This window comes from Macaca mulatta, chromosome 3 (genome assembly GCF_049350105.2).
Source record: "Macaca mulatta isolate MMU2019108-1 chromosome 3, T2T-MMU8v2.0, whole genome shotgun sequence".
NCBI lineage: Eukaryota > Metazoa > Chordata > Mammalia > Primates > Cercopithecidae > Macaca > Macaca mulatta.
The window spans coordinates 43,738,081-43,754,143 of record NC_133408.1 but is presented as its reverse complement, the minus strand read 5'-3'; the positions used below and the strand labels follow the sequence as shown (position 1 = coordinate 43,754,143).

General features: G+C 55.4%; 1 protein-coding gene across 1 annotated transcript; it reads left to right on the top strand.

Annotated features, from left to right (window-relative positions):
• Window positions 1-6,601: 6,601 nt before the first annotated feature.
• ACTB (actin beta) lies at window positions 6,602-9,829 on the top strand. Its single transcript, NM_001033084.1, is given in 6 exon segments — window positions 6,602-6,619; window positions 7,478-7,606; window positions 7,741-7,980; window positions 8,425-8,863; window positions 8,958-9,139; window positions 9,256-9,829. Coding segments are annotated over 5 exon segments (1,128 nt in total). The 5' UTR covers window positions 6,602-6,619; window positions 7,478-7,483; the 3' UTR covers window positions 9,400-9,829.
• The last annotated feature ends 6,234 nt before the right edge of the window (window positions 9,830-16,063 follow it).

Here is a 16,063-nt window from a genome sequence, read left to right as displayed (position 1 = left end):
ACTCCATCTCAAAACAACAACAGGCCGGGTGTGGTGGCTCATGCCTGTGGTCCCAGCACTTTGGGAGGCTGAGGCGGGTGGATCACGAGGTCAGGAGACCGAGACCACCCTGGCTAACATGGTGAAACCCCGTCTCTACCAAAAATACAAAAAAAAATCAGCTAGGCATAGTGGTAGGCGCCTGTAGTCCCAGCTATTCGGGAGGCTGAGGCAGAAGAATGGCATGAATCCGAGAGGCGGAGCTTGCAGTGGGTCGAGATCGTGCCACTGTACTTCAGCCTGGGCAACAGAGTGAGACTCCATCTCAAAATAAAATAAAATGAAGCAAAACAACAACTAAAAACGAACAACAACAACAAAAAACTGAGGCCAGGTGTGTTGGCTCACACTTCTTATTCCCAGCACTTTGGGAGGCTGAGGTGAGAGGATCACTTTAGCTCAGCAGTTCGAGCCCAGCCTAGGCAACATAGGGAGACAGACCCTGTTATATTGTAGAGAGACCCCATCTCCATAAAATATAAAAATAAAAATGTTAGATGTGGTGGCATCCCTGCTGTCCCAGCTACTCAGGAGGCTGAGACAGGAGGATCGCTTGAGCCCAGGAGGTCAAGGCTGCAGTGAGCTGTGATCATGCCACTGCACTCCAGCCTGGGTCACAGAGCTAGACCCTATCTCTAAAAAGAAATTAAGTAAATAAACCTGGAGCACCCAATCTTTTTTTTTTTTTTGAGACGGAGTCTCGCTCTGTCGCCCAGGCTAGAGTGCAGTGGCCGGATCTCAGCTCACTTCAAGCTCCGCCTCCCGGGTTCACGCCATTCTCCTGCCTCAGCCTCCTGAGTAGCTGGGACTACAGGCGCCCGCCACCTCGCCCAGCTATTTTTTTGTATTTTTTATTAGAGACGGGGTTTCACCGTGTTAGCCAGGATGGTCTCGATCTCCTGACCTCGTGATCCACCCGTCTCAGCCTCCCAAAGTGCTGGGATTACAGGCTTGAGCCACTGCGCCCCGCTCCAATTTTTCAATTTAATTTTTCTTTTTATTTTACTTTTTTTTTTTTTTTTTTGAGACAGGGTCTCTGTCATCCAGGCTGGAGTGCAGTGGTATGATCTTGGTTCACTGCAGCCTCAACCTCTGGGGCTCAAGCAATTCTCCCACCCTAGCCTCCCCAATAGCTGTGACTACAGGCACATGCCACCACGCCCAGCTAATTTTTGTCTTATTTTTTGGTAGAAACAGGGTTTCACCATGCTGCTCAGATTGGTCTTGAACTCCTGGACTTAAGACATCCTCCTGCCTCAGCCTCCCAAAATGCTGGGATTACAGGTGTGAGCCACTGTGCCCAGCTATTTTATTTTATTTTTATTTTATTTTATTTTATTTTTTTTAAGACGGAGTCTCGCTCTGTCGCCCGGGCTGGAGTGCAGTGGCCGGACCTCAGCTCACTGCAAGCTTCGCCTCCCGGGTTCCCGCCATTCTCCTGCCTCAGCCTCCCGAGTAGCTGGGACCACAGGCGCCCGCCACCTCGCCCGGCTAGTTTTTTTTTGTATTTTTAGTAGAGACGGGGTTTCACCGTATTAGCCAGGATGGTCTCGATCTCCTGACCTCGTGATCCGCCCGTCTCGGCCTCCCAAAGTGCTGGGATTACAGGCTTGAGCCACCGCGCCCGGCCGCTATTTTATTTTTAAATGAATAAAAGCTGGAGCACTGGCCGGGCGCGGTGGCTCAAGCCTGTAATCCCAGCACTTTGGGAGGCCGAGACGGGCGGATCACGAGGTCAGGAGATCGAGACCATCCTGGCTAACACGGTGAAACCCCGTCTCTACTAAAAAAATACAAAAAACTAGCCGGGCGAGGTGGCGGGCGCCTGTGGTCCCAGCTACTCGGGAGGCTGAGGCAGGAGAATGGCGGGAACCCGGGAGGCGGAGCTTGCAGTGAGCTGAGGTCCGGCCACTGCACTCCAGCCTGGGTGACAGAGCGAGACTCCGTCTCAAAAAAAAAAAATAAAATAAAAATAAAAGCTGGAGCACCCAACTTCTTTTTTATTTTTATTTTTTTTTGAGACAGAGTTTTGCTCTGGTTGCCCAGGCTGGGTGCAATGGTGCAATCTTGGCTCACTGCAACTTCTGCCTCCCGGGTTCAAGTGATTCTCCTGCCTCAGCCTCCTGAGTAGCTGGGATTACAGGCATGCGCCACTACACCCAGCTAATATTTTGTATTTTTAGTAGAGACAAGGTTTCATCATGTTGGCCAGGCTGGTCTTGAATTCCTGACCTCAGGTGATCCACCCGCCTTGGCCTCCCAAAGTGCAGGGATTACAGGTGTGAGCCACCACGCCTGGCCTAGAGCACCCAATTTTTATTTATTTTATTTTTTTTAATTTTAATTTTTTTTTTTGAGACGGAGTCTCGCTTTGTCACCCAGGCTAGAGTGCAGTGGCCGGATCTCAGCTCACTGCAAGCTCCGCCTCCCAGGTTCACGCCATTCTCCTGCCTCAGCCTCCCGGGTAGCTGGGACTACAGGCGCCCACCACCTCGCCCGGCTAGTTTTTTGTATTTTTTAGTAGAGACGGGGTTTCACCATGTTAGCCAGGATGGTCTCGATCTCCTGACCTCGTGATCCGCCCGTCTCGGCCTCCCAAAGTGCTGGGATTACAGGCTTGAGCCACCACGCCCGGCCGAGCATCCAATTTTTAAATTTAAATTTCCTTTTTTTTTTTTGAGACAGAGTCTTCCTCTGTCACCCAAGCTGGAATGCAGTGACCTGATCATAGTTCACTATAGCCTTGACCTTCCAAGCTCAAGCAATCCTCCTGCCCCAGCCTCCCAATTAGCTGGGAGTACAGGCATGTGCCACAACACCCAGCTAATTTTGTAGAGGTGGGATCTCCCATGTTGCCCAAGCTGGTCTCCAACTCCTAGGCTCAAGCGATCCTCCCTCCTTGGCCTCCCAAAATGCTGGGATTACAGGTATAAACCATCACACCCCAGCCGGAGGGCCCCCAGTTGTTGCTGTGTGACCACAGGCTGATGGTGTCCTCTCTGGGCCTCAGGTGATAAATGCTGAGGAGGGAGGTGGGGCCCAGGAATTCAGACTTTCAAACAGCCTTTGGACTTGGGCCTTGGGGACATTCCAGGGGACACTTTACTAGGGAGGGGTAGTGTGAGACAGGAGGCGGGGCTGCCACCTCTGGGGCCCTGAGCCCAGAGTCCTTCCCACCACATTTGGGGACTTGAGCACTTCACCAGTCCTGACTCAGTTTCCTAGTCTGTGAATGGGGGTGTGTCTCCTGGAATGTTGCACCCCCTCAATCATTCACTCACTCATTCATTATCCTCTCACAAGCACCTACTGTGTTCAGGGTGCTGAACTGTGCCCATCCTCCTGGAGCTAACTCAAGTCTAGGAGGGAAGCTTTGTCTCAGTTCCTTCCTCTAAAAAATGGAGCTTGAGGACGGGCATGGTGGCTCATGCCTGTAATCCCAGGACTTTGGGAGGCTGAGGTGGGAGGATCACTTGAGTCCCCAGGAGCTGGAGACCAGCCCGGGCAACATGGTGAGAAGCGCGAACTCTACAGATAATTTAAAAATTAGCCAGGCACGGAAGTGTGTGCCTACAGTCCTAGCTACTTGTGAGGGCTTTGAGCCCAGGAGGTCAAGGCTGCAGTGAGCTGTGACCGCACTCCAGCCTGGGCATCAGAGCAAGACCTGGTATCAAAAAAAAAAAAAAAAAAAAGGTAATAAAAAGGAGGCTGGATTCCCTCTTGGCAGGGTAGGGAGGGGGCTTCAGTGCCCAGGGCAAGGTGGCTGGGCGGTGGTTTTGCGGGAGGGCCAAGGAGGGGTCCCTGGGTCTGGGCTGTAAGAGTCGGTTGCCTGGAGGCCTTGCAGGGTGGGGGCGTCAACAAAGCAAAGGCTTGGAGGGGAAAAAACAAAAGCCCCAGCCAGGCAGGTGGAGTCCCCTTGGCTGAGTTCAACCGAGGGTTCTCTGGGGAATGCGTGCATACCCAAGTGACAGCTCCGAAAACTCCCTTCCAGGGCAAAGTTCCCAAGCGCAGAAGAGAACCTATTCACTTCTCCCCTGCTCAGCCCGCCCCCTGGCCAGCCAGTTCTACTTCCTCTTTTCCTGCTCCGCTGCTTGCTTTCTCTCTTCAGCTCCTCCCTGCCCCTCACCCCAGGCTGCTTGGCCACCTCCAACCTGCCATCTGAGGACATCCAGGCAGTCACTCATTCAACAGCGAGGAGCCCTGGGGTGGGTGTGGTGGGAAGGAGTGGGGGTGATGGAGACCCTGGGAGGGCTCGCAGCCTGGTGGGTGAGGCCCAGTTCTAAATGCCAGCTGCAAGCCTTGGTCTGAGGTAGGGAGGAAGGCATGGTTGCAGAGGCTAAAAGGTTTCCCTAAAGACGGACTTTCTGGGATGGGACTTGAAGGGTGCATAGGAGAGCACCAAGAAGTGGCCGCTGCAGACAGAGGGAACCACAAGCCAGGAGGACAGGCCAGGAAGGCTGCAGCCTGGGGTGGGGTGGGGCTGGAGCTTCTGTCTCTTGGCCAGCTGAGTAGAGGCCCAGTGGCAGCACAGGTCCTGCCTGGGGATCAGGTCTGCTCTGCACCCTACCTTGTTGCCTGGAGCCACCCACCCAACAGCCTCCCATCCTTGCTCTGCAGATCCGGTCCCATCCCCACCTCCCACAGCACTCCACCCAGTTCAACCTTTGAGGAACCCCCAGAACCAGCCCTCATCAACAGGCAGCAAAAAGGTCCCCCCCGCCCATCGCCCCACAACGCCGGCCTGGTGAACTGTAGGGTTGGCAGGTCCTGAGGCAGGTGGCAAGACGCCTGCAGCTGAAAGATACAAGGCCAGGCACAGGACAGTCCCATCCCCAGGAGGCAGGGAGTATACAGGCTGGGAAAGTTTGCCCTTGCGTGGGGTGGTGATGGAGGAGGCCTAGCAAGCCTTCTGGACTGTGAACCTGTGTCTGCCACTGTGTGCTGGGTGGTGGTCATCTTTCCCACCAGGCTGTGGCCTCTGCAACCTTCGAGGGAGGAGTGGGTCCCACTGACTGAGCACAGCCTTGTACCGTGAACTGGAACAAGGCCACAGGTTCCACGTCCTTATATGGACTCATCTTTGCCTGTTGCAACACACACTCAACGAACACCTACTACGTGCTGCAAAGCCCCCTGAAGGCCTGACGTGCCCCCACCTCACCACCCTTCCTATTTTTGTGTAAAAATCCAGCTTCTTGTCACCACCTCCAAGGAGGGGGAGGAGGAGAAGGGCATGTTCCTCTAGGTTGAGCTGAATGCCCCTCTGTGGTCCCACGCCACTGATCACTGCATGTCCACCAGCTGGGTACATACAGTCTCTGATTCCCAGAGCAGAACGACCCTAGCCACCCGGGTCTTGTGTGCTACTGAGTGGACAGACCCGAGGCAAGAAAGGGTGACAAGGAGAGGGTCTTCCCAGGCTGGCTTTGAGCTCCTACCCCGCCCCGCCCCCAATCCTCTCTGGCACATGGAGTCTTGGTCCCCAGAGTCCCCCCGCGGCCTCCAGATGGTCTGGGAGGGCAGTTCAGCTGTGGCTGCGCATAGCAGACATGCAATGAACGGTGGGCGCAGACCCAGGCTGTGTAGACCCAGCCCCCACACCCCGCAGTGCCTGGAGCTGCCTGGGTCACCCACTAACGCCCCAGGCCTGGTCTTGGCTGGGCGTGACCGCGTTACCCTCAGAAGCAGCAGCTCCTGGGGAAACTTTCCCTGCCCCGTAGAGCCCACCTTCCCAGGGCCGTGGCTGGGTGGGTTTGCAGCTTTCATCACAGGCCACCTCAAGCCACTGGACCGCTGGCGCCTGCCCTGTCCTGGGCAGTGTGGTCCTGCGACTTCTAAGTGGCCGCGAGGCCCCTGACTCCCCCAACACCACACTCTACCTCTCAAGCCCAAGTCTCTCCCTAGTGACCCACCCAGCCCATTTAGCTAGCTGAGCCCCATAGCCAGAGGTCCCGAGACCTGCTTTCAGGGCAGTTGCTCTGAAGTCGGCAAGGGGGAGTGACTGCCTGGCCACTCCATGCCCTTCAAGGGCTCCTTCTGCAGGAGCGCACAGCACCCAGGACCCTGGCACCCGTGCAGACCCTGGCCCACCCGACCTGGGCGCTCAGTGCCCAAGAGATGTCCACACCTAGAATGTCCCGCGGTGGGTGGGGGGCCCGAGAGACGGGCAGGCCGGGGACAGGCCTGGCCATGCGGGGCCGAACCGGGCACTGCCCAGCGTGGGGTGCGGGGGCCACCGCGCGCGCCCCCAACCCCCGGGCCCAGCACCCCAAGGCGGCCAACGCCAAAACTCTCCCTCCTCCTCTTCCTCAATCTCGCTCTCGCTCTTTTTTTTTTTTTCGCAAAAGGAGGGGAGAGGGGGTAAAAAAATGCTGCACTGTGCGGCGAGGCCGGTGAGTGAGCGGCGCGGGGCCAATCAGCGCGCGCCGTTCCGAAAGTTGCCTTTTATGGCTCGAGCGGCCGCAGCGGCGCCCTATAAAACCCGGCGGCGCGACGCGCCTCCACCGCCGAGACCGCGTCCGCCCCGCGAGCACAGAGCCTCGCCTTTGCCGCTCCGCCGCCTGTTCACACCCGCCGCCAGGTAAGCCCGGCCAGCCGACCCTGGTAGGCGGCTCCCGGCTCGGCTGCCTAAGGCCGCGGCCCCTTCGCCTGTGTAGAGCCGCCTGCGCCGCAGCGGGGGTCGCATGTGGGGACTGGACTGCAGTGGGGGACGCGGGAGAAGCCCCTGGGCCTCCAGAGATGTGGGGACACCCCGCTTCAGTTTGGCGGCGCGGGGCCCTGCTCGGGAGGCGCGCTCTGGGGGTGCTGCTCTCGGGATGGGGGCAGCCGGCGGGGTCTTTGTCCGAGCCGGCTTCTTGCCAGTGGGAACTGCAGGGTGGGCGCGGCGGAGCCCCCCCGCCAGGCTCGGTGGGGGGCTGGGGCGCCATTGCGCGTGCGTCCTGGGGCTTGGGGCGCTAACTCTGCGTGCGCGCTGGGAATCGGCGCTAGTTGCGCGTGCGCGCTGGGACTCCAGGCGCTAATTGCGCGTGCGTTCTGGGGCCCGGGTGCCGCGGCCTGGGCTGGGGCAAGGGCTGGCCCCGCCGGAAGGGGTGGGGTCGCGGAGGCTCCAGGGCGCTTGCGCGCACTTCCTGCCCGCGCCGCCGGCCGCCTGAGGGTGTGGCCGCCGCGCGCGCGCGCGCCGACCCGGCGCTATTTGAACGGAGCGGAGGCGGGGCCGGCTCCCGGTTGGGAGGGGGTGGGGGCCTGGCTTCCTGCCGCGCGCGGTGGGGACGCCTCCGACCAGTGTTTGCCTTTTATGGTAATAACGCGGCCGGCCCGGCTTCCTTTGTCCCCAATCTGGGCGCGCGCCTGCGCCCCCTGGCGGCCTAAGGCCTCGGCGCGCCGGAAGTGGGCAGGGCGGGGGCCACCTCGGCTCACAGAGCGCCCGGCTTTCCCGCAGCTCGCCATGGATGATGATATCGCCGCGCTCGTTGTCGACAACGGCTCCGGCATGTGCAAGGCCGGCTTCGCGGGCGACGATGCCCCCCGGGCCGTCTTCCCCTCCATCGTGGGGCGCCCCAGGCACCAGGTAGGGGAGCTGGGTGGGTGGGGCGGGCCCGGGAGCGGGCGGGAGGCGAGGGCGCTTTCTCTGCACGGGGGTCTCCCGGTTTCTGGGGTGGGGGCCGCGCCCGTGCTTAGGGCGCCTTGTTTTTTCTTTCCTAGGGCGTGATGGTGGGCATGGGTCAGAAGGATTCGTATGTGGGCGACGAGGCCCAGAGCAAGAGAGGCATTCTCACCCTGAAGTACCCCATCGAGCACGGCATCGTCACCAACTGGGACGACATGGAGAAGATCTGGCACCACACCTTCTACAATGAGCTGCGTGTGGCTCCTGAGGAGCACCCCGTGCTGCTGACCGAGGCCCCCCTGAACCCCAAGGCCAACCGCGAGAAGATGACCCAGGTAAGTGGCCCGCTACCTCTTGTGGTGGCCACCGCCCTCTTTCCTGGTCTCCCGGAGCTGCGCCCTTTCTCACTGGTTCTCTCTTCTGCCGTTCTTCGTAGGACTCTCTTCTCTGACCTGAGTCTCCTTTGGAACTCTGCAGGTTCTATTTGCTTTTTCCCAGATGAGCTCTTTTTCTGGTGTTTGCCTCTCTGACTAGGTGTCTAAAACAGACAGTGCTGTGGGTATAGGTACTAACATTGGCTCGTGTGACAAGCCCATGAGGCTGGTGTAAAGCGGCCTTGGAGTGTGTATTCAGTAGGTGCACAGTAGGTCTGAACAGAATCCCCATCCCAAGACCCCAGCACACTTAGCAGTGTTCTTTGCACTTCCTGCATGTCCCCCATCTGGCCTGGCTGTCCCAGTAGCTTCCTGAGTGTGACATGGTGCATTTCTTCCTTACAGATCATGTTTGAGACCTTCAACACCCCAGCCATGTACGTGGCCATCCAGGCTGTGCTGTCCCTGTACGCCTCTGGCCGTACCACTGGCATCGTGATGGACTCCGGTGACGGGGTCACCCACACTGTGCCCATCTACGAGGGGTATGCCCTCCCCCATGCCATCCTGCGTCTGGACCTGGCTGGCCGGGACCTGACTGACTACCTCATGAAGATCCTCACTGAGCGCGGCTACAGCTTCACCACCACGGCCGAGCGGGAAATCGTGCGTGACATTAAGGAGAAGCTGTGCTATGTCGCCCTAGACTTCGAGCAGGAGATGGCCACGGCGGCTTCCAGCTCCTCCCTGGAGAAGAGCTACGAGCTGCCCGATGGCCAGGTCATCACCATTGGCAACGAGCGGTTCCGCTGCCCTGAGGCTCTCTTCCAACCTTCCTTCCTGGGTGAGTGGAGACCCGCCTCCCGGCCCTGCCTGACCTGAGGGTCACCCTTCGGGCTGTGCTGTGGAAGCTAAGTCCGCCCTCATTTCTTCCTCAGGCATGGAGTCCTGTGGCATCCACGAAACTACCTTCAACTCCATCATGAAGTGTGACGTGGACATCCGTAAAGACCTGTACGCCAACACAGTGCTGTCTGGTGGCACCACCATGTACCCTGGCATTGCTGACAGGATGCAGAAGGAGATTACTGCCCTGGCGCCCAGCACGATGAAGATCAAGGTGGGTGTCCTTCCACCCTGAGCTGACCTGGGCAGGTGGGCCATGGGGCCCTGTGGTGTGTGGGGAGCTGTCACATCCGGGGTTCTCACTGCCTGTTTGTTTCCTTCCCTCCTCAGATCATTGCTCCTCCTGAGCGCAAGTACTCTGTGTGGATCGGCGGCTCCATCCTGGCCTCGCTGTCCACCTTCCAGCAGATGTGGATCAGCAAGCAGGAGTATGACGAGTCTGGCCCTTCCATCGTCCACCGCAAATGCTTCTAGGCGGACTGTGACTTAGTTGCGTTACACCCTTTCTTGACAAAACCTAACTTGCGCAGAAAACAAGATGAGATTGGCATGGCTTTATTTGTTTTTTTTGTTTTGTTTTGGTTTTTTTTTGGCTTGACTCAGGATTTAAAAACTGGAACGGTGAAGGTGACAGCAGTCGGTTGGAGCGAGCATCCCCCAAAGTTCTACAATGTGGCCGAGGACTTTGATTGTACATTGTTCTTTTTTTTAATAGTCATTCCAAATATGAGATGCATTGTTACAGGAAGTCCCTTGCCCTCCTAAAAGCCACCCCACTTCTCTCTAAGGAGAATGGCCCAGTCCTCTCCCGAGTCCACACAGGGGAGGTGATAGCATTGCTTTCGTGTAAATTATGTAATGCAAAATTTTTTTAATCTTCGCCTTAATACTTTTTTATTTTGTTTTATTTTGAATAATGAGCCTTCATGCCCCCTCTTTTTGTCCCCCAACTTGAGATGTCTGAAGGCTTTTGGTCTCCCTGGGAGTGGGTGGAGGCAGCCAGGGCTTACCTGTACACTGACTTGAGACCAGTTGAATAAAAGTGCACACCTTACAAATGAGGCCAAGAGTGACTTTGTGGCATGACTGGGTTGTGGGCAGTGGAGGGTGATCCTTGAAGGGTGGGGTGGTGGGGGCCAACTTGTCCTTACCTAGAGTGGAGGTGGGCCAAGGTCCCTTCCGCCTTGACATTGAGCAGCCTTAGAGGGTGGGGGAAGATTCAGGATTCAGGTCTCTGTTTCTGCTTACTGGGGAGTTCCTGTCCTGGCCCTTCCACCCATTCCCAGGTACCCTAGTTTCTCTGGTACTCAGTGCATATGCTTGAGGTGGAAATGGTTTGAGGTGGAAAACGCTTGAGGAAAATGCTTGAGGTGGAAAATGCTGTTTTGGGGTGTCTGGTGGCCCAGGTGCCATTTCTCATTGGGGTTGGTTGGCACCTGGATTTTCTGGGAGTGGAACTCCCTGAGGGTCAACTTTTAGCATGGTGTTCCCTTGAGTGGGGGTGTAGTGGGTGTTCGTAGCTGCCACACCTTTGCCTTCACCATATGGAGTGGTGGCTGTCGGTCACCTTTGAGGGTCAGCCTGGCCCAGGCTCCCATAGGCTGAGGAAAGGCTGGGATTCCTGCCTATTCACCCAGACTGGGGAACCTGGAATCACAGTCAGTTGGGTTGGGGGATCCATGGGGCCATATCTGGTCTGCAGACAGCTCTGGTTAGCTGTGGGCTGAGGTCTGGATTCTGCCTTGTGACTGCAGACAGTGCCATCCCGTGGCCTCTCGGCCAGTTTCTTCGTGATCTACAGAGGGAGACATCCAGACTCCTGGACAGCAGGGCCTGCCTGGCACTGCAGGCAGATTCTTTTTTTTTTCTTTTTTTTTTGTTATTTGAGACGGAGTCTCCCTCTGTCACCCAGGCTGGAGTGTGGTGGCCGGATCTCAGCTCACTGCAAGCTCTGCCTCCCGGGTTCACGCCATTCTCCTGCCTCAGCCTCCCGAGTAGCTGGGACTACAGGCGCCCGCCACCACGCCTGGCTAGTTTGTTTTTGTATTTCTTAGTAGAGACTGGGTTTCACCGTGTTAGCCAGGATGGTCTCGATCTCCTGACCTCGTGATCCACCCGTCTCGGCCTCCCAAAGTGCTGGGATTACAGGCTTGAGCCACCGCGCCCGGCCTCTTTTTTTATTCTTGAGCTCGGGTGTTGTGTTGCCCAGGCTGGAGTGCAATGGCACAACCATGGCTCACTGCAGCCTCAACTTTCTGGGCTCGAGCAATTCTCCTGCCTCAGCCTCCCAAGTAGCTGAAACTACACAGGCACACCCCAGCATGCCCAGCTAGTTGCAGGTCAGATTCTCATTGTTCTGCAGGGCCCTGAGTTAAATACTCTTGCAGGAAGAAACCAAGCCTGGCCTCCCTTCCCTCTGCTAGAAGCTGTGATTGACACAAGCAGAGAATGAAGAAAAGGGTGAGGATCCCTTGCAGGGATGCCGTTTACCCAAAACACCACCTGGTGCATAGTAGTTCTGGAAATGATTCGGTCCTCCCAGGAGGCCTAGGACTGCCTCACCTGTGTATAGTGGCTGCTGGCAGAGAGGAAGGTGGTCCCCTTCCTCCTGGGTCCCCTGAAGGACTGTCTGGGGCAGTTCCAGCTCTTTTGGTCTGATTTCTGCAGTGGTGAGCCCTGGGCCACCTTGGGCCACTTAAGCACCCATTCATTGAGTGACCACTATATGGCGGGCCCGAGGCTGCTGAGATGACCTGGGCAAGGACCCTGCCCTGGAGGAGCTGTCAGTCTGGAAATGAGGACTTCATTCATTCACTTATTCGTCCATCCATCCAATCACTGTTTGTGCCAGGTACTGCAGGTATAGAGGAGAACCAACCAGATGTGTTCCCTGTTCTCACCAGGCACCCAGTTTAACGGGGAAGACATCACAAGCACGAAGGCAAATGAATGTACAATGACATGCTGTGATCATGGGAAGAAAGAGCAGAGGCTTTGATGAACACGAGCATCAGGTGATGTTCTTTATGTCATTGTGGTGGTGGTCTCCCAGATGTAGACATACTTCAAAACTTACCTAATTGGGCCTGCCGTGATGACGCATGCCTGTAATCCCAGCACTTTGGGAAGCTGAGGTGGGAGGATCGCTTGAGCCCAGCAGCTCAAGGCTGCAGTGAGCTATGATTGCACCACTGCACTGCAGCCTGGGTGACAGAACAAGACCCTGACTCTAAAAACTAAAATAGACCAGGCAGGCGTGATGGCTCGCACCTGTAATCGCAGCACTTTGGGAGACTGAGGCAGGTGGGTCATTTGAGCCCAAATGCAGCCTAGGCAGCGTAGTGAGATCTTGTCTCAATTTTTTTCTTTTTCTTTTTCTTTTTTTTTTTGTGATTAAGTCTCTTTCTGTCACCCAGGCTGGAGTGCAGTGGCGTGATCTTGGCTCATTGCAACCTTTGCCTCCTGGGTTCAAGCAATTCTTCTGCCTCAGTCTCCTGAGTAGCTGGGATTACAGGCATGTGCCACAACCCCTGGTTAGTTTTTGTATTTTTCACAGAGACAGGGTTTCGCCATGTTGGCCACGCTGGTCTTAAACTCCTGACCTCAGGTGATCCACCTCCTTGGCCTCCCAAAATGCTGGGATTACAGGCGTGAGCCACCACGCCCGGCGGCTGTGCACTCCTTATGAGCATCTAATGCCTGATGACCTGTCACTGTCTCCCATCACCCCGAGATGGGACTATCTAGTTGCAGGGAAAGAAGCTCAGGGCTCTCATTGATTCAATATCATGTTGAATTGTAGAATTAGTTGACCATATACTACAACGTAATAATAGTAGGTAGAGAGTGCGATAAGCATAATGTGCTTGAATCATCCAAAAACCATCCCCCCGCCCCCATTCATGGAAAAATTATCTTCCACGAAACTGGTCCCTGGTGACAAAAAGGCTGGAAGCTGCTGACATTGGTGACGCACAGCTGGGACAGCTTCACCCATAGGTTGACCAGCGACTTCAGCAGCTCCTGTTCCTTGCCAAGAAAGTCCCAGCCTTAATTTTGGGCATGGCTGCACAAGCCTCTGCTGCCGCCACCTACTCCAAAAGAAAGGAAGAGGGCCAGAAATACAGATTTTAAAAAGCAAAGGGAGACCAGCCTGACCAACACAGTGAAACCTCATCTCTACTAAAAATACAAAAATTAGCCGGGCAGGGTGGCGTGCACCTGTAATCCCAGCTACTCGGGAAGCTGAGGCAGAAGAATCACTTGAATCTGGGAGGCAGAGGTTACAGCAAGCCAAGATTGCGCCACCGCACTCCAGCCTGGGAGACAGAGTGAGACTCCATCCCCCCGTGGAAACAGCAAAGGAGCCAGGTGCAGTGTCTCATGCCTGTCATCCCAGCACTTTGGGAGACCAAGGCAGTCGGATCACGTGAGGTCAGGAGTCGAGACCAGCCTGGCTAACATAGTGAAACCCCATCTCTACTGAAAATACAAAAAATTTTCTGGGCATGGTGGCGCGCACCTGTAATCCCAGCTACTCAGGAGGCTGAGGCGGAAGGATCACTTGAACTTGGGAGGTGGAGGTTGCAGTGAGCTGAGATCGCACCACTGCACTCTAGCCTGGGCAACAGTGTGAGACTCCATTTCAAAAAAAAAAAAAGAGCAAAAGATCATTGAACATGGGCAGACTTGGGGGTAGGGAGAGACAGGGAGAGAGGAGCTGTCACTCTTTTTCTTTTCTTGTTTTATTTTTTGCTGAGATGGGGTCTTGCTATATTGCCCAGGCTGGTCGTGAACTCCTGGCCTCAAGTCGTCCACTTGCCTTGGCTCCCCGAAGTGCTGGGTTTGCAGGCATGAGCGATCACGTCCAGCCTATTTCATTTTTTACAATCAGAGTCTCAGTCTGTCACCCAGGCTGGAGTGCAGTGCTGTGATCATAGTTCACTGTACCCTCCAACTCCTGGACTCATGCAATACTCCCGCCTCGGCCTCCCATGTAGCTGGGACTACAGATGTGTACCACCGTGCCTGGCTAATTGAGCCATCACTCTTGAGTAGGCTTCCCCAGAGGGCTTCCTGGAGGAAGAATGCTTGAGCTGCCTCCGGAGGCCAGAGGAGTCCCCTGGGGAGGTGGTGGGGCGTGTGCGTCTCAGAGGCATGGATTGATTGGTTACAGAGGCCCAAAGAGGGGATACAACCTCTAAGACAGAATGGAGCATTGGTTGAATGTCAGACACGTTGTCTATGTGGCTTTGGGAAGTCACATCACTGCCCATGTCCCCATTTGAGAAATGGGCATATCAGTAACAACTGGAGGGGTGACTGTAGCAGGTGCACTGCGTCAGTCCTTTTCTTTTATTTTATTCTTCTTGTCATTTTTTTGAGACAGAGTCTCGCTCTGTCGCCCAAGCAGGAGTGCGGTGGTGTGATCTCGGCTCACTGCAACCTCTGCCTCTGAGGTTTAAGCAATTCTCCTGTCTCATCCTCCCTCGTAGCTAGGACTACAGGCACCGTCACCACACCCAGCTAATTTTTTTTTGTACTTTTTTTTTTTTTTTTTTGAGACGGAGTCTTGCTCTGTGCCCCAGGCTAGAGTGCAGTGGCGCGATCTCGGCTCACTGCAAGCTCCGCCTCCCGGGTTCACGCCATTCTCCTGCCTCAGCCTCCCAAGTAGCTGGGACTACAGGCGCCCGCCACCTCGCCCAGCTAGTTTTTTGTATTTTTTAGTAGAGACGGGGTTTCACCGTGTTAGCCAGGATGGTCTCGATCTCCTGACCTCGTGATCCGCCCGTCTCGGCCTCCCAAAGTGCTGGGATTACAGGCTTGAGCCACCGCGCCCGGCCTTTTTTTGTACTTTTAGTAGAGATGGGGTTGCACCATGTTGGCCAGGCTGGTCTTGAACTACTAACCTCAGGTGATCCACCCGCCTCGGCCTCCCAAAGTTCTGGGATTACAGGCGTGAGCCACTGTGCCCAGCTATTTTATTTTTATTTTTAGAGATGGGATCTCGTTCTGTTGCCCAGGCTTGGTGCATTGGTGTGATCGTCGCTCACTGCAGCCTTGAACTCCTGGCCTCAAGCGATCCTTTCATGTGTTGGTCTCCTAGAGGGGTGGGATTACCAGCATAAGCCAGTGCACCTGGCCAACGCTTTCCTTTTTTTTTTTTTTTTTTTTCTGAGACAGAGTCTTGCTCTGTCGCCCAGGCTGGAGTGCAGTGGCACGATGTCGGCTCACTGCAAGCTTCACCTCCTGGGTTCACGCCATTCTCCTGCCTCAGTCTCCTGAACAGCTGGGACTACAGGTGCCTGCCACCACACCTGGATAATTTTTTTGTATTTTTAGTAGAGACGGGGTTTTACCGTGTTAGCCAAGATGGTCTCTATCTCCTGATAAGCCCACCTCGGCCTCCTAAAGTGCTGGGATTACAGGCATGAGCCACCGCGCCTGGCCTTACCTGGCTAATTTTTAAAAATTTTTTGGCCGGGCGCAGTGGCTCAAGCCTGTAATCCCAGCACTTTGGGAGGCCGAGACGGGTGGATCACGAGGTCAGGAGATCGAGACCATCCTGGCTAACACGGTGAAACCCCAACTCTACTAAAAAATACAAAAAACTAGCCGGGTGAGGTGGCGGGCGTCTGTAGTCCCAGCTACTCGGGAGGCTGAGGCAGGAGAATGGCATAAACCTGGGAGGCAGAGCTTGCAGTGAGCTGAGATCCGGCCACTGCACTCCAGCCTGAGCGACAGAGCGAGACTTCATCTCAAAAAAAAAAAAAAAAAATTTTTTTTGTAGAGATGGGGGTCTCGCTATATTGCCTGGGCTGGTCTGAAACTCCTGGCCTCAAGCAATCCTCCTGCCTCCACCTTCCAAAGTACTGGGATTACAGGTATGAGCCACCTGTAATTAAATGCAAATATTTAATCAAATATGGCTATTTTATTACTTAAATAATTAATTAAAAATGCATATTTAATTACTCATGGTGATGGTACACTTGATCTTAGCCAAAACGCTGAATGGTGATAACTATCCACAGTGATAAATGCCATCTAGGAATATTCCGAGGGACAATGGCAGAGGATGCGACGGAATGGTGACATGGTCTAGGGAAGGGTAGGGCTTCTGCAGAAGGGATGTGAG